The sequence below is a fragment of the Mesoplodon bidens genome (assembly GCF_964165515.1).
Source record: "Mesoplodon bidens genome assembly, chromosome: 13".
Taxonomy (NCBI): Eukaryota; Metazoa; Chordata; class Mammalia; order Artiodactyla; family Ziphiidae; genus Mesoplodon; species Mesoplodon bidens.
Window position 1 is genome coordinate 46,977,523 of NC_138169.1, and position 18,265 is coordinate 46,995,787.

The window sequence follows — 18,265 nt, forward strand, 5'->3', positions numbered from 1 at the left end:
CTGACTGCCATACAAAGTGAGATAGTAAACATAAAGCTCTATGAATAGCAACTGACACAAAAAAATAATCATTTTTTTCTTCTGATATATTTTTCACAATCTTTTCCCTACCAGATTCTCTTCAGATTAGGTAATCAGTGAGTCACAAAATAGTGGCTAAACATCTGCTGAGGGACAGGTATTGTATGAATTGCAAGAAGAAAAATAATACAGAAGCAATGATTTGGGAAGTTTGCAATTCTCATGGCTTGATATCACAATGCACATAAAGCCATAAGAAATAATAAATCGTGGTAAACCATTATGAGCAAAACTGCATGCTATAGAATATGTGTTGTACAAACTCAGAAAAGGAGACATCAGTAAGGACGGTTTCATGGAGACTGTTGGAACTTGAAATGATCTTAAATGATGAGTAATATTTAAGTGTGTGAAGGGAAAGAAAAATGCATTCCAGGGGGAAAATGGCACAGATGAAGGTCCTGTATGCTCTTGAGAAAGTGAAGACCCTGGCCCACTTGGATTCATTTTATCTTTATTTTTAGTTTTTTTCAGATCAGTATGAATATTAAGCTCAAATTTAAATTGAACTAGTAAGGCGGAGATGCACAGATCCATGTCCCACAGTAAACACCACTAGTGGTTGGAATAGCATATCCCAATCTTTTACGTTTCATTTTCTAAATTAGACTGGTTCCTTTCCACTCTCTCCACTCTTATATGACTACGAAAATGCCTTACCCTGCAATTGCAACTAACTAATACAGCATTGCCTTTGTACAAGTCAGTAGCATAGGTCATGACTTTTAATAATCTCCTATGGCACTTTCTGAAGCTTATCACAATGATGCTCATCATTGTTTCCCAAAGCAATAGCTTCCATAGCTCCCGGGAAGTGTTTATGGAGCAGTCAGGTAAGAAATGTCTGGTTGCTGCAACAACTGTTAGAATTTTTAAAAGTTTTAGATTCTCCTGTGTATCTTTGAAATGCTATAGTCAGATTAAAGAACTGAAAGAACTTGTTTATACGAAGAGTATTTTCTTTTTTTTGGAAGGATTTTGCCCTTTGAATACTGCGTCTCCAAATCTACTTCTTTTGAAATAGAAACAAACTACAATATGAACAGCAGAATGTAAAAACCAGGATTATTATCTTATATAATTACTTATTTGAAGAATTCACATTTAATTTGACTTTATTTAAATGTCTACAGGTGGTCCTTTTGGTTCATGGAGAATGGAGAATAGAGGTAAAGTATGAAAAAGTTTTTTGTAATTAAAATAATAGTTTAGTTAAAAAATTAAAATTGTACTCAGGAAAAATAAATATTTAATGTTTTAAATTATTTAATAATTTAATCGTGAAAATATAATTAAAATTCTAATTGCTAACCTAATAATATTTAAATACTAGCAAGAATAAGTGTCATTATTGTAAATTATCTCATGCATTCTTCTTATCTTAAATCAACAGGATTTCATTAAACCTGTCTTTTATGCACAGAATAGTTAGATGTTGTGGAATATATATAGAAAATATAAAATATGATTAGATGCTAATATTAAAAATCATATAGCTCTGTAGCTATTCTAGTTATTTAATATTTCTTCTTTGCTTGACAGTGTGAGGGAGAGAATATTAGATATTTAACAGTCTTAGAGATCTTGAAACATAGGAGGCTCCTCAACCTAAGTGTCTATAATTAATACTCAAAGCAAAAATTTCCAACAATGTGCATAATAAAATGGAATCCCTTTTTACATAAGACAAAAGGACAACATGGAGAATATGAGACAGCGGTACAACAAGGCAAAAGGAGATACAAACGTGACTGGGTGAAATTTGCAAGACCCTGCAGAGAAGAAGAAGACAACTCGAAAAGAAATCCAATTGCCACAGTAAGTCTTATGAGCAGAAGTAATGTTTTCAGAATAAATGTACTAGATGTAAATTAAAATAATCTGGCAATTCCAATTAGCAAAATGCAGACTGAGGAGTCCACAGAACAAATAACCTGGTATCTTCAACAAAACAAAAAACACAGTAATACTAGTAATAACAATTTAAAAGAGAGAAAGATGAAGGAGCTATAGCTTCTAGAGTAATAAAACATAATTAAGAGACATTTCAATCAATTTCAATGGATACACCTTTTCGGATTCAGATTCTAGCAAACAAATAGAAAAATTATATGGAAAGTGCTTTGTTTGGGGCAGCAAATTATGCTCAGAGATTAAGATTTTTATCAGTAATTTATTTAACACGGGTTCACTGCAGGAGTTATAATAATTTCACAAGCCAGTAATATATAAGATAATGTCTCTCAATAAACCAATAAATACCGTACTCCTAACCACAAGTAGATTAATCACACTATTGTTCCAGGCAAGGGAGAGGTTAAAGGAATAGAGTACAAATGTAGCTGAGTTGTACTCTTCTACGAGTTGGTTCTTGGGAGAGTCAGTTTAGTCAACCACAAGCTGATGTCCAGTGCAAAAGCACAAGTCCCTTATCACTAGAGCACGTTACTAGGGAACAAAGGCATTGGTACTGGCAAGCAACATCGTGGTTTTCACCACTGCCAGGCAAAGAGCTGCCTTGCCCAGGCAGGAGCTAATAATGCCCCAAGGTCTTCAAGAGGGCTATTTAGATCAGCAAAGAGTTGCCTTGCCCAGACTGAACACTCTCAAGAGGTCCTCATAATCTCTTGATATTTAAAGCTTAAATGTCCCCCAGCCATAATGGCTGCTCCACATGTTCGTATCAATAAGCCCCCAACATTGCTCCCCAATAGCTGAGCTACTGAGTGTTTAGTGACAGCCACGGATGTCCATGACGACATCCTGACACAGCTTCCTCAGCGTAAGCAACTTCACTCTTAGAACAAAACTACTTTATTCTTAGACTTTTTTTTTAAAGCGGATTTGAAATCATACCATACCAATACACAGCAATAAGATAATTAAAGATGGTTGAGAGTCAACATTGGATTGGCCATGTATTCAGAATTGTTGAAGCTGGGTGATTAGATATATCAGGTTCATTATACTCTTCTAACTTTATAATATATTTGAAGTTTTCCCTATTAAAAAGTTTTAAAAAAATAATAAAAGCAATGCATTCTAATATTAACACTTACTATGTAATCCCTTTCCCTTTTTTTCTCCAGCTCCTCCTTTTTAAACTAAAATAAATGTCTTTTTTGGTTTTTTAATATTACCTGCGAAGGAGGGGAGCATTCAGAAGTAGCCTTGTCAATATTAAGTGTCCTTGACTTTCTCTCAACCTTTTAACATCACCATGGTGACCACAATCTGGGCAAATATTCTAAAGCCAGAATGATTAACGACACATTGGTCCATAGTAGTCAACAGAAGCAAAAATTTGAATTTATTTCACATTCCTACTATCTATCAAGGCAAAAAAGTAAACAGCACAGTGTCAAGAAAGTGTGAATAAAATGAATAGATGACTTGAGAGTATGGAGGAGAGGAGGGGAAGGATTAGGCCTGAGTGATGATCACCTTAACATTTTGGGTATTTTGGGCTACAGATTACTTCAGACTTCCAAGCAACCCAGAATATTACCTACCACATTTCTGGAATAGGAATTGATCAGCCCCCTTTGGGAATCTTCACTGTTGACAAACACACTGGAGAAATTAACATAACAGCCATAGTTGATCGTGAGAAAACCCCAAGCTTCCAGGTAAGTTTGTGTCCTCTATATCGGCCACCCTTCCCCTGGTGCACAGTGGCTTTAGGAGGTTAATTTAGAAGAGACATCAGTGCATGAATCCATCCACCAACAAATAACAATATTAGTCCCTCTACAAAGAGCCTCCCCTGGACTTCCCTGGCAGTCCAGCGGTTAAGACGCTGTGCTTCCTCTGCAGGGGGCGCAGGTTCGAGCCCTGGTTGGGGAACTAAGATCCTGCATGCCTCGCGGCATGGCCAAAAATTAAAAAATAAAATAAAACAAAGAGCCTCCCCTTATGGCTGTGCCCCTGAAGGAATACCCCAGGAGGGTGCATGAGCGCTCAACTCCAGCACACTGCTTGCCAAGAGCTTCATGCTGCCAGGAGACACATAACAGCCTGCAGGAAGGGGCAATTTGCCCAACTGGTATGCCCAGAGTTGACACTTCTTCCTGCTTTGTCTCCTCTCTGGGGAAATACTTTTCCTCTTTGCACAAAAACACTGTACATGCCAGGAGAGGCCTTATCTCTACAAGTTTTAATAGTAGGCAAACTAAAGTTTGTAGAATGTTAATTAACATTTCCCCTCCTTTTCTAGATTACCTGTCGTGCTCTCAGTGTCCTGGGACAAGATGTAGAGAAACTGCTTATACTAACAGTCAAAATTTTAGATATAAATGACAATGCTCCAGTGTTCTCACAAAGTATGTTCATGGGTGAAATTGAAGAAAATAGTGCTTCGAGTAAGTCTTTTGCAGTAACTACCATTTTTAATTTTTTTGTTCAGATACAAGTATCACTATAGTACATCATTTTTACAAGCTAATTTATTCTCTTAGTTTCATCAGTAGTTTTGAAGAAAAATTCGTCAAGATAACCTGAGTCTTCCTTTCTAATATTTGTGGTTGAGCTACTTGTCCACTGCCAGTGTACTATATTTCCAAGTTGTGATTGTGTTATCAAGTCAAAGCTTATCCTAGTCACAAAGCTAAGGAGGTGGCTTTAGGCAACCTGGATGCATCTGCATCTAAAAAGCTGGGCTTTTTTAGATTATAAGGGACAGAGATACACTCATTACTTGGATAATGGGGGTGGGGGGTGGGGAGGGAGAATTATAAGGCCATCCAGCAAGGGAAAAAATAAAGAGAAAATAGTCCCAACCTCAACACAACCAACGAAGGCTTAGTGAGAAGTGGAGGATTTTTACGGAAGGCAGTGCAGCTCACCTGATTGAGAGAGACAGAAAGAGATATTGCAAGTGACATGTAATATTTTTTTAGCACACAGATAGTTTTTGTTGTTGTTGTTGTTGTTGTTGTTTAATTAATTTATTTATTTTTGGCTGTGTCAGGTCTTCGTTTCTGTGCGAGGGCTTTCTCTAGTTGCGGCAAGCGGGGGCCACTCTTCATCGCGATGCGTGGGCCTCTCACTATCGCGGCCTCTCTTATTGCGGAGCACAGGCTCCAGACGCGCAGGCTCAGTAGTTGTGGCTCACGGGCCTAATTGCTCCGCGGCATGTGGGACCTTCCCGGACCGGGGCTCGAACCTGTGTCCCCTGCATTGGCAGGCAGATTCTCAACCACTGCGCCACCAGGGGAGCCCCACACAGATAGTTTTAAGATTCCTTTTTTTAATTTTTTAAATAGATTTATTTTATTTATTTATTTAATTTTGGCCACGTTGGGTCTTTGTTGCTGCGCACAGGCTTTCTCTAGTTGCGGAGAGCAGCTTGCAGTGCGTGGGCTTCTCCTTGCAGTGCCTTGTCTCTTGCGGAGCACAGGTTCTAGGCGTGTGGGCTTCAGTTGTTGTGGCCTGTGGGCTCTAGAGCACAGGCTCAGTAGTTGTGGCACACGGATTTCGTTGCACTGCGGCAGGTGGGATCTTCCCGGACCAGGGCTCGAACCCGTGTCCCCATCATTGGCAGGCATATTCCCAACCACTGTGCCACCAGGGAAGCCCTCTAGTTTTAAGATCTTAAAAGACAAAGATCAGTTTGAAATTGTGCTGAACATTTCATGTGAACATAATGTCAATCTTTACAATTCTTTAATAAACTTCTTCCGTATTCCTAGACTCACTGGTGATGATCCTAAATGCCACAGATGCAGATGAACCAAACCACTTGAACTCTAAAATTGCCTTCAAAATTATCTCTCAGGAACCTGCAGGCACATCCATGTTCCTCCTAAGCAGACACACCGGGGAAGTCTACACTTTGACCAGTTCACTTGATCGAGAGGTAAAGCAAGGCACTGGGGAGCGTTCAGTAACTCAGGATTCGGTTGTAAGAATGCTAAGAGAGGTGACTCCTTTCTACCTGAGAATGAAAGGAGGAAGGAATAGAGGTTCCCAGGACTCACTTGGCCCAATCTAGGGAAACTCCTTGCATCCTAGTGTGATTCTGCTGGGGTGGAATGTGTACTTGAGACCTGCGCAATCAATTGTACCTGAGGAAACAAGTATCAGCATACCTGTGGGAGTTAAAGCGGGAGAGTAAGGGAAGGCATTGCATGCATGACAAAGACTGAACTGGGGTTAATCCCTCATATGATGGAGGAGAAGGAAATTTCTTAGATGGAGGGAGAAATTTCTATCTGGAGTAAAGCCTTCTCTGGTGTCATGCTTCTTCTCCTGACTTCTTTCAAATTTACCCCTACTTCCGGAATACTAAAGAATCCCCTTCCTCTCTCTGCTCCATTGTCCTACCACATCTCCATCAATGCATGCTACCCCATCAGACTCTGTGTAACTTTTATACAAGTGATCTTCCAAACAGACCAACAGGGAAGCTCTGTAAGTGAGTTTCCCTCTGATAAACATCCCATCATCCTTGTTGTTCATTTTTGCTCTAAGTGTACTATCCTGCCCTAAGAAGCTCAGAGAAAACCTGTCCTAGCCTCATAAAGACTTCCGCCCAACCATCCAGAGCCCCACATACCTCCTCTATGATGGACAATGAACAGTGCGTGTGGTCCTTCTAGAGAATGAACCATGAACTTGAATATTTTCACCTCCTTCCCACAGGAAGCAAGTAGTTGTCATTCGTATCTCTGGCACTAGAGATTAACCATTTTTCTTTATTTTTTCTCCAAATTTAGCAAGTTAGCATGTATCGTCTGGTTGTGAGTGGTGCAGACAGAGATGGAGAAGGACTAGAAACACAATGTGAATGTAGCATTAAAGTGAACGATGTCAACGATAATATCCCAACCTTCAAAGAATTGCAGGTGTGTCTTTCATTCCTTGAAAAATAACTATATACTTTTTTAATGTTATACCTTGCCATCTTAATCCAGGATTTGCCTGCTTGCTGGCTTTTATTTAAGCTCTCTGCACTTTTCTTTTAAAATAAGCTATTGTAAAATATAAGAAGTCAGTAACCAGCAAGGAGGCAATACATAATTAGAGAATTAATGACTAATGCCATTCAGGATGAATATAATTCATTTAGATAAAACCTGCCGATGAGTCTTAAATTTTGCTTTTTTTTTTTTTTTTTTTAGTATTCAGCAAGTATTGAGGAAAACACTTTGAGTTCTGACTTGCTTCGATTTCAAGTAATAGATTTGGATGAAGAGTTCACAGATAATTGGTGTGCAGTGTATTTCTTTACCTCTGGAAATGATGGGAACTGGTTTGAAATACAAACTGATGCCAAAACTAACGAAGGCATCTTGAAGGTGGTTAAGGTAAGGTCTGATTTCCCTTCAGTGGGAAAAATGTTCTGTATTAACCAAAACTATTACTATATTTTAACCAAAACTGTCATAAATAAACTTTATTCACTTATGAATAATAATACCACTTCTTTATAGAAAACATAAAAAACACATAAAAGTAGATAGAATTTTGAAGACACACATAGCCCCATTACCTAAGAAAATTCTCTTAACATGTTGATTTGTTTCCTTCCAAGCTATCACACTTTCTATAGAAACACAAACACACTAATATACATATATTTATCAGTGTGCCTGTTTTATGCGCAAGAAAGTAAAACACACTTCCTGACTTAAACTCGGGAACAGACAAGAATACATGGAATAGTTGCTTGTGAATTTGTCAACTTACTTTAAATGGATTAGCTACGGTCCTCAGAGGGGGAAAAAATGTGACATTTTCTAGAAAATGGAAATGTAAAAACTAAATCTGAAAAATAAAAAATAAATAATTGAGTAACACTTCCATTTAACAGGCTTGGCTACAATAGACCCTTCATCTGAAATAAATAAGGCTATTTATGCCTGGATATTGTATAGACTAGAAAAATATTACCACTATTTCAGGACATTCCTTGCCATAGAACATTGGACTATATGGGAGCTTCTCTCTTTAATTCTGTGACTCCAGTAGAATGACAGCTCCATAATATTCCTTAACAGGGAGATCCCTGGCATTCTAGATTGTTGGAAGCCACATAAGTGGTTGCTATTACTCTGCTTTTCAGAGTGGGTTACAGCCATCCTCAGTTGCAGGGGTTTTGTTATAAACTCCCAACAATGCCTAGGAATGAGATATTCCCAGTCTTCTGTGTTGGTGTCATCCAGTCCCCCAAACTAGAAACCTGGGCCTTATCCTTCAGTCATGGCATTTTCTCACCACCTAGAGCCAGACATCAAATTCTGTCCTAGAAACTGCCCTTAAAGTCTAGCCCTGGTGTTCCTTCTCACAGCCTGTGTTCTTCTCGGCCTTGCCCCCTCCTTTCCTGATGGATGTACCTACCTCCTGTGTATACTTCCCTTCATTCTCCTTCGACCACATTTTTCTTAAAGCCAATTTGGACCAGTTCCTCTCCTCTTTAAAAACTTTCCTTGTTCTCCATTGGCTGTGAAAATGGCCCTCAATCAAGATTGTCCATGTGAATCACCTGCAGCTTCTCCCAGCCTGTGGCAACTACTGGTTCAGTTGGTCTGCAGGGAAGGCCAGGCAGCAAGCGGTTCTTAAAGTTTCCTCAGGGGACTCTTAATATGCAACCAGGGTGATGACCACCTGCTAGCCTTTGAGATGACCTTCAGCCCCCTCAGAATTGCATCCAAGGTCTCTCAGCAGTCATCTCCCTATCACCTTCTGTAATTCTGGCATTTGCAAGTGCTTTCACTCTGCCTGAATAACTCCTCCTCAACCTGTATCACTCTGCTCACATGAAAACCTCTCGGAAGCCTTTCCTGACTTTCTCAAGTACAAGTCTTCACTCGCTTTCACACACAGACTCTGTAATCTCTTTTGTCAATTACCCCTTATATTATAATTACCTATTTAAGCATCGTTCTCTTCTTCTCCACTAGGAAACACTTGAGCCCACAAAACCAGTCATTGCAAAGTTAAAACTCAAATCTGGATCTCATACCTTAATTATTTTCAGTTATACACAAATGTAACCAAAATGAACATTTCCTTAACCCATTACCCTTAAAAATTTACTAGTGAATGGAAAAAGCTATTCTGGGATACCTCAGGCCTTGATTTGGGCCACTCAATAACAGGATCAAACAAATAGGTAACACACAGGACTATCTGAAAATGGTTCTATGAAGAGTCGGTGGGCCACCCACTCATCGTTTTGCAGAGGCCTATTTGCCAACCAATTTTATTAGGATACTTTATCTTTGCCAACAGGGAATTTTTAAAGCCAGAAAAGATATTATTGCACAGGAATCCAATAACTATTCTGTGAATGGGCGTAGCTGCCATTTACAGGAATGTATTATGGGCCTTAATTAGTTCAGTCCTTACAACAATCTGATGAGGTAAGGGTTTTTTACCAGAAGCAAAAAGTTGAGGATCAGAGATAGTAAATATTGTGCCCTGAGTCACATAGCTATTAAGTAGCAGAATCAGGGTTCAAACCATGTGACCATAGAAAATTTGTGATTCTTTCCACTGTACCACACAGCCTGAAGAAACTATAAAGGTGTTTTGTTAGTCTAAAAAGAAGTACTCTGCTTTGTAAGTATCCGTTACCAAACTGAGGTTTCATGAGTTACAAATTCTAAAGGATTCTCATCACAGCATTGCGAAGATCTGTGAAACCATTTCGCTGTATAGAAATAAAGGATTCATTCATAGCACGTAACATAGAGCTCTCTTGTCCTCTTTCCAGATCATATTTTTGTGACGCCTCTTTCCTCCTAATTTTATTTTTACTCTAGTCTCTAGATTATGAACAACGACAAAGTGTGCAACTTGTTATCGCCGTCAGAAACAAAGCTGAATTTCACACATCAGTCTCTCAAAGTAGGGTCCAGTCAACCACACTCACAGTCCAAGTAATAAATATGAGGGAAGGAATTATATTCCGTCCTTCTTTCAAGACATTTGTTGTCCCAAAAGGCATAAGCGGTACAAACCTGATCAATTATATCGTGGGATCATATCAAGCCATTGATGAAGACACTGGCAAAGCTGCCTTATCTGTCAAGTGAGATTTTATTTTAATATTTTATTATTCTTTGAATTTTTTTTTATTTTATTGAAGTTTAGTTGATTTACAATGTTGTGTTAATTTCTGCTGTACAGCAAAGCAACTCAGTTATACATATATAATCTTTTTCATATTCTTTTCCATTATGGTTTATCACAGGATATTGAACATAATTCCCTGTGCTATACAGTAGGACCTTGTTGTTTACCTTGACTAGTTTTAATTTATAAACTATTACAATATAACATCTAAACTATTCTGTGCCAAGGATACAAAGAGATACAAAGCAGCCAACTCAAGGAACCATATAACTCAAGAAGAGGCATGCTATGAGCAAAGGTAGCATAAGCATAAGTTAAAGTGGAAACTAAGAAAAGAATGACTTAACCTGTCTAGAGAGATCAGGAAAAAGTTTCATGGAGACTTTCAGTTGGGCCTTAAAAAAGAGTAGAATTTCACCAGAAGACCGTGGTGCAGTCAGATAGAACAGCACATACAAGACACATATGCCTAAAATAGTAGAGCACCATGCAAAGTAGCTGCTGCAGTATAAAGAGCAAGGACACAGGGACTTCTGTGGTGGTGCAGTGGTTAAGAATCCACCTGCCAACGCAGGGTACATGGGTTCGATCCCTGGTCTGGGAAGATCCCACATGCCACGGAGCAACAAAGCCCATGTGCCACCATTATTGTATTCTGCATGCCTCAGGGCCCATGTGCCACAATTACTGAGCCCACGTGCTGCAACTACTGAACCCCACGCACCTAGAGCCTGTGCTCCACAAGAGAAGCCACCGCAATGAGAAGCCCGCGCACCACAACAAAGAGTAGCCCCCGCTCACCCCAACTAGAGAAAGCCCATGCAGCAACAAAGACAAAACGCAGCCAAAAAGAAATTTTAAAATAAAACAATAATAATAATCTTCATTAAAAAAAAGAACAGGGCCTCCCTGGTGGCGCAGTGGTTGAGAGTCCGCCTGCCGATGCAGGGGATACGGGTTCGTGCCCCGGTCTGGGAGGATCCCATATGCCGCGGAGCGGCTGGGCCCGTGAGCCATGGCCGCTGGGCCTGCGCATCCGGAGCCTGTGCTCCGCAAAGGGAGAGGCCACAACAGTGAGAGGCCCGCATACCGCAAAAAGAAAAAAAAAAAAAAAAAAAAAAAAAGAACAAGGACACAGTTATTTTACTGAGCAGAGCAGAAAATTGAAAAACCAGGCTAACATATACTTAAGGATTATGAAATACTGCTTGTCTGTGCTAATATGTTAAGCTTCTGCTGCTTCTATAAAAGTATATTTCATAGTCTTATACTAAGTATAAATATATTAAATATTAATGAGTCATCTTCATTAAATAGGTAACATTCCATGTTTGAAAAAAAAAACCTATTGTTGTTTTCTATTACAAAACAGATACATCTTGGAACGTAATGATGGTGGTTTGCTAACTATTGATTCAAGCACTGCTCAAATCAAATTTGTCAAAAATACTTTTCGGGATGTTACTTTCATAGTTAACAAGACAATCACAGCTGAGGTTCTGGCCATAGATGGTAAGAAAAAATATTTCATTTTTAGAGAAATGTTACTCCAACTGGCATTTCTTGATGAATAGATGATTGTGATTATTAACATATTACCTTTATCATTAGATGAAGTTAATTATCTGAGGTGGCTAAATCCAGGAGAAGACTGAGCATCCCAGCTTCTCACTGGAGTTTGTTGGACCAGTGAATTCTGTGTTGGTCCTATTGTTGGCTGTTGGGGCAGGAATTTCTAGGTTTGAGAAGGTGGATAAAGCCTATCAGGGAAGCTCAGCTCCAATGTGAGGTGCCTCTGTGAGTTACTTACACACAGAGTGAGTTACTTATAGACATCTCAAGCACTTATATCATTGAACAATAAAAATCTTTTGAAATGTTTTTAAAATAATATTCATGGACTATGTGTGTTTCCCTAAGTGTAAAATTAATTTATGCTCAAGGCGATCAGCAAACATAAAAATAAAACAAAAGAATAAACACCCAAAATCATATTATCTGGGAAAACAGAAAAAAGCACTAAGGGAAACAACAGAAATAATTCATAATCCCACCACTGAGAGATTTTTATTTTATTGTTTTTGATTGTCAACATTAAAAAATTTTTCTTCAATAAACTTTATATTTTGGGTAATAAAAATAAATCATAGTTTATTCCAAATACTTTGGCTCAAGCTTTAGAAGCAAAAATCTTTCACACAGTCTGGGCTCGTGCAGTAGGATACATTTAAGAAAACTATTATTTTTATGTTGATTTCATTTGTAATCAGTGAACTTATCACCTTAGAGGTCTTGGTTCCAAGCTTATTAAATTAATAGCCATGCTTCTAATCAAGACATCTGCCAAGTTGATAAATTTAAATTTGCTCTCAACAAGGTGTGGAAATTGGGTGACTTGTGGGAATAACGAATACAATTTCTCATGAGTAGATATGCTAATCTGGTTGCATATGAGAGAAATTTTAAAGGTTTATTTAGTTATTTTTTGTACAACTTGTGTATATTTCTCTAACTCTAAAATGTTACTCTTATAGGAAAAACAGGTGAAACTGCTACAGGCACCATATATGTCCAAATAGGTTCTCTTAATGAAAATTGTCCAACAATTGTCCTGGAAAAGGAAACAACCTGTAGTTCATCACCTTCCGTGGTTGTCAAAGCTGTATCACTGGACAGTGATAAATATACTGGCTCCTACACATTTTCACAGGACGAGCAAAATATAGAACTGTCAGTGTGGACGATCACAAGACGTGATGGTGAGTACTTCTAAAGCTGCTTCCGCAAATGAAAGTTGCTACTTCTTTATATTTCCAGAAGGTTAAGAGAGAGTTCTTTTGGGAGCAGTTCCTTTCCAAGAGTAGTTTTTAAAATTCTTTGTAATGAAGATGAGGTCCTAGCCTCATGAATTTCTTCTCTCTTCAGGAAAGAAAAGGGATGATACAATATAATATTAGCACTATTTAATATTTTCTGCTTTTCATGTGGACTCTAATTTTTGGATATCTTTATATTTTTAATTTTTTATCTGTACCTCCACAGCACCCCAAAAAAATAAAAATAAAAAGATTATAGTCGGGCACCTATTTTACTGCAGAGCTGTTTAGGTTTCTAAATACAGCCTTCATGTCTGCAGGCTGTCAACAGACATGAAGCACTGAAGGGGTCAGCCTGCTCAAGGCTGTCACTAGTCGGTCACTAGTCAGGAATCTTGAGAGCATGGTGGACTGAAATTTGTAAACCTATTAGCCAATGGGCAAAAGCTAATCCATCCTTCCTTTTCTCCGAACCTTTATCATGCTAATTTCACATTTCCTGTTTTCCAGGAGTCTCACAGAAAAAGCCATTAGACAATAAGAATCTTCTCCCTTTTAGGATTTTATAATGACCAGCAGGCCACTTCAAATCCTTTGTAAATGAACTCACTTATCTCTAGCTCTTTTCTGAACTACTCTTGCTTCCTTTCATGAATGTGCTTACTCTGTGGTACCTTAGTCATAGGGATCTGCCATTGCTAGAGTCACCAAAGGCATCTTGTTCTCCGTGGCCTTCTTTCCCGGGGTCTTACTGATCCTGGTGTAGGGATCTGGCTCCAAACTGTGCATGTAGCCAAATGGGTTTACCAGACACATGTCCAGTGAAAAGGCTACAAAAGAAACATCATAGAGAGACAGGACCTGGCACTAGACACACTTGTGTGGGTGAGGGTAGGCAAGGTAGCAGTGGTTGGACTAGGTGGGTCAGGCACAATGTCAAGGGGCATGATAGGGTCAAGAATGGTTCAAGGGATACAACCCTACAGCTTATGAGAGCTGCTGCTGGAGCCCACTTAGGAAGGGATAGCATAGCAATGAAGAATGGAGTACGATCATTGCTCATGAGTCAGAGAAGCAACAGGCCTTCACCGCAGGGAATCCCATACAACTGGCATTAGGCTCATGGGATGAGTACTGACAGGAGCAGCTGAAGTAGCAGCAGCCAAAGCAGAAATTCAGTCTTGATAACTCAGGCACCAAAGCATGGAGTGAGGCGGAAGGGATACATTCAGAGGTCTACACCAGGTTCCAGGGGTTGGTGCAGACGTACAGAAGAGTGGTTAAGTCCCAGAAGAAGGAGGCCTGGGATTTAAATGATGCCCATCTCCCCTCCTCTTTTGGGGGAAAATCAAGATAGGACTGAGGGGCTTCCCTGGTGGCGCCGTGGTTGAGAGTCCGCCTGCCGATGCAGGGGACACGGGTTCATGCCCTGGTCTGGGAGGATCTCACATGCCGTGGAGCGGCTGGGCCCGTGAGCCATGGCCGCTGAGCCTGTGCATCCGGAGCCTGTGCTTCGCAACGGGAGAGGCCACAACAGTGAGAGGCCCGCATAACGCAAAAAAAAAAAAAATATATATATATATATATATATATATATATATATATATAGGACTGAGTTTTCACGGGGGAGAATAATGGGCCCATCTGGGGCAGACAGGAGGACAGGAGGAAGTACAGCCCCATACACCCACTGATCTCCAAGAGCCCTCATATCTGCTCAAGCCTCACCCTACTATTTGTGACAGTGATGTCTGTTACAACTCTGGTTCTGTTCACCAAAAAGAAAAAAAAAAAACGTAGTTTGCAGAGCAAGGAGCAAGATACGCCTTGTTCTACTGCTGATTTGTTTGGTTGTTTCCCTTCAGCCACCTCCGCAAACCTACAAAGCACGAAGCAGGTATCTCCCGGTGTGTACAGAATCCCCCTGATCATCATGGACAGCAAGGGCATGTGGTGCAAGACCCCGGAGAACTTGACTCTGGAAGTCTGTCAGTGTGACAGCAGTGGCACCTGTAGAGATTCAGGCACGACCAAACCCCCTGTCCCTTGGACCCCTAATGGAGAGAGTTCCAGGAGGCTGGGGCCTGCCGCCATTGGCCTGCTGTTCCTCGGTCTTTTGCTGCTGCTGTGTGAGTATGCCGCAGCATCATCCTGCTTGCACTGGGTGTCAGCACATGCAGAGGCCTTCCCGCTGCATGGACAATGCATCTCCGCAGTTGTTTTAGGGGCAAAGCTGGGGGGAAATGGCATTTCCAGGAAGAATCGGAAATGGCATTTTCAGGAAAAATCAGAAATGTTTAAAGCTAACACGTCACCTGCCAACAATATGTATTTATAATACAGAAAAGCAAGTCGTATATGTTAGACATATAGAAAACAGCACGAGAGACTCAAGAAGGAAAAAAATGAAGCATGAATAGTCTACGCACTGGCCATGATGTTCATGGTCAAAATAATGACTTTATCCATGAGTGTGGCACTTTCTAAAATGTCTTTTTTGTATACAGATCTCATGAAATTCTAAAATAAAATAGAACCCTGGCCAAATAACTTTAGGGAAAATATATAAGATATCATAAGCCTTGAGCTTTACAGTGCACATAAATATATCACAGACTCTGAGAAGTTATTGCTTAATCCAGAATTTCCTCAGAATAGCTTTCTACCTGAAAATATACTCCTGTAAGGCTCTCATACTTAATATATTAAGTTTATTGAACACATTGAGGGAAATTACACACATGTATTATTTTTCAATAAAACTAAAATTTATTTTTTTAATAGGTAGGTTTCAAAAATTACACTTAAAATCATGTGAATCAATTAGTATTTTGAATGTAACAAGTCTCTATTTAAAAGAACTTCATGGCAAATTCTTATATTATAAATAAAAGAAATCCTTGATAAATTCACAGTCACTTCCCTAATTTATTATAGAACCATAGACTTTTAGAGTTAAAATGATTATTCAGCCTCTTAATGTATTTTTTTTAATTTATGAGATATTTTTAAACCACAAAGAAGAACAGAAAATTGCCATGACAAGCACAAATATAACCACAACTCAGACTTAACAGATAGTAATATTTGCACATATATAATCATATAACATATAACTATCACTCAGACTTAACAGACATTAATATTTGCCATATTTATTCAGATCTCTTTTAAAAAAAGAAATAAATTACTATCCATACATTTAGTGGCCTCCTACACATGCCATATATTCTCCTTCCTCTTTCCCCTTAAGTGTTTACTATTCTAAAGTTAGCATGCATCATTTCATTTAATAGCTGAAACTGACACTCGAGTTTCAGTTTTCCAATGTCATGATTAGTCAATTTCAAATCCAAAAATTTTTCAAGTACCTATATATGAGTCTTTATATAGATCAATCAAGTTCAATCAATCAAGTTCAATCAAGATCAGTCAAATTCCCAAGAAAGGGAACTTGATTCTGGTTTTCATGTAGTAGTAGATTTATGCATGTCTAACTCTATGGAAAACGTATACCATGATAAAGCTGTAATATATATAATAATATCATATAAAATAAAAGTGAACACTAAGGAATATTGCAGAGGTTTCACAGACTCAGGGGAATCATCCATTTGAGCCTTGGAAAATGAGTAGGATATAGCAAGTACAAAAAGAGGGAAAGGTGTTTCCAAAGGGTAACAGCATGAGCCAAAGCCAGAAAATGCTTGGCAGGTTTTAGGAAGCACACAGCCTTGAGAGGCTAAAGCAAGGGGAAATTGTGGAGAGTGAAGGAGATGAAACTGGAGAATGCTTTGGGACTAGTTTGAAAGAGCTTACACACACATGGAAAGGAGAGTTGCTGAGAGTATTTGAATAAAAGACTAACACGATCATATTTGTATTTTAGAAAGATAACATTGGCACAGTGTGTACTGTAAATTAAAAAGGAAAGAACAGTTAGGAGGTTATTGTAATAGTTCACAACGGATGATGGAGGCCAGGTTTTGAGCCATGGCATAAGACTGGAAAGGAAAGGATTGATGTGCAAGGCACGATGTGGGTACATGGAGAGGATCTGGAGACAAATGGATAGGAAGAGTGGAACAGAAGTCCATATGCACCACTGAATTTGGCTGCTACTGAAACCATTAAATGAAATTGAAAATATCAGAGAAAGCACAGATAAGTTGGGTGGCAATGATAAGTCTGATTTTGAAATGTTGAATTTTGAGGTATGCATATATCCTCTAGGCTACTGTACATTTAGGACTGTGGCTCAGGATGACAGTCAGAGGTAATATACTCCATTATTCCCACAATCAAATTTGCTTCTTGTGAAATATCACCATTTGCAAAATGTCGTACCTTGAATTTTGTGCAGGACAGAACTTTCTCTGGATGCATATGTAAAAACCTAATACATATTGCACACACAATGATAAACAAGATTTCTAAAAGACTATTATGGCCACCTAAAAATACTGATCATACAGATATATATTCATCACTTTTCAAAACTAATTTGTCCATTTATAATATTCAACCCTTCCCACACATTTAACAAAGTCATAGAATTAAGAATGGCAATAAGTAAAGAAAACCTTTAGAAGTATCACTTATATGAACATTACGTTAAATTTTGAGAAAATGTATTATGTCCAACTTACTTTATTTTATATACTTGGCCTAATTTTTTTCATTTATGTATATATAAAATATATAAAACTGACCTAATTTGTACAACTGATGTAGCCCATCCAAACAATACTGGCAAGTCCTCATGGCACTCAGTACCATCCTTTATCTATATTATCTCATTTAATCCTCACAACAATCTATGAGGTAGATACTATATATTCTCCCATTCTTTGGATCAGTTAATGGAGGCAAGAAAAGATGACATAATTTGTCCAGCTGGTGAATGGTGGAACCAAAACTCAAACCCTAGAAGTCTGACTCCAGAGGCTATATACTCTTAAATCTCTCACTAAGCTGCCAGTAAGTGAACAGAATTCAAACATTAGGATTCAGGTGGCCTCAGCAGGCCAAAGGTGGAGGTGGGGTCACTGACTACCTAGACTGAGAAGTGCCTCCTTTCTCTCTTGGCCCATTAGCCTGAGAATGATGTTAATCTTTATTGCTAAGACTGATATGCACAGAAAGAATGGTAATTACCCAGGCAGGAAGGCCCCCCCAAGCTAAGAATTCCTAAGTCACAATTAAGAGTGCAATGATATTAGATCATCACTCTAGTTGCTGAGGGAGTTTGCAAGTTAATGGCTATTCTCTAAGAGATCATTAGAGAC

At 38.9% G+C, this 18,265-nt stretch overlaps 1 protein-coding gene across 1 annotated transcript in view; it reads left to right on the plus strand.

Moving 5' to 3' along the window:
- DSG3 (desmoglein 3) overlaps positions 1 to 18,265 on the plus strand; it is a gene marked incomplete at both ends in the record, with an annotated part of 29,163 nt that overhangs the window by 6,897 nt on the left and 4,001 nt on the right. The window contains 11 exons of the mRNA XM_081252595.1: positions 1,215 to 1,250; positions 1,768 to 1,899; positions 3,555 to 3,710; positions 4,298 to 4,442; positions 5,772 to 5,938; positions 6,798 to 6,926; positions 7,203 to 7,388; positions 9,849 to 10,117; positions 11,534 to 11,673; positions 12,696 to 12,920; positions 14,843 to 15,106. Of these exons, the coding sequence (XP_081108721.1) occupies positions 1,215 to 1,250; positions 1,768 to 1,899; positions 3,555 to 3,710; positions 4,298 to 4,442; positions 5,772 to 5,938; positions 6,798 to 6,926; positions 7,203 to 7,388; positions 9,849 to 10,117; positions 11,534 to 11,673; positions 12,696 to 12,920; positions 14,843 to 15,106 (1,849 nt within the window). The remainder of the gene's footprint in view (positions 1 to 1,214; positions 1,251 to 1,767; positions 1,900 to 3,554; positions 3,711 to 4,297; positions 4,443 to 5,771; positions 5,939 to 6,797; positions 6,927 to 7,202; positions 7,389 to 9,848; positions 10,118 to 11,533; positions 11,674 to 12,695; positions 12,921 to 14,842; positions 15,107 to 18,265) is intronic.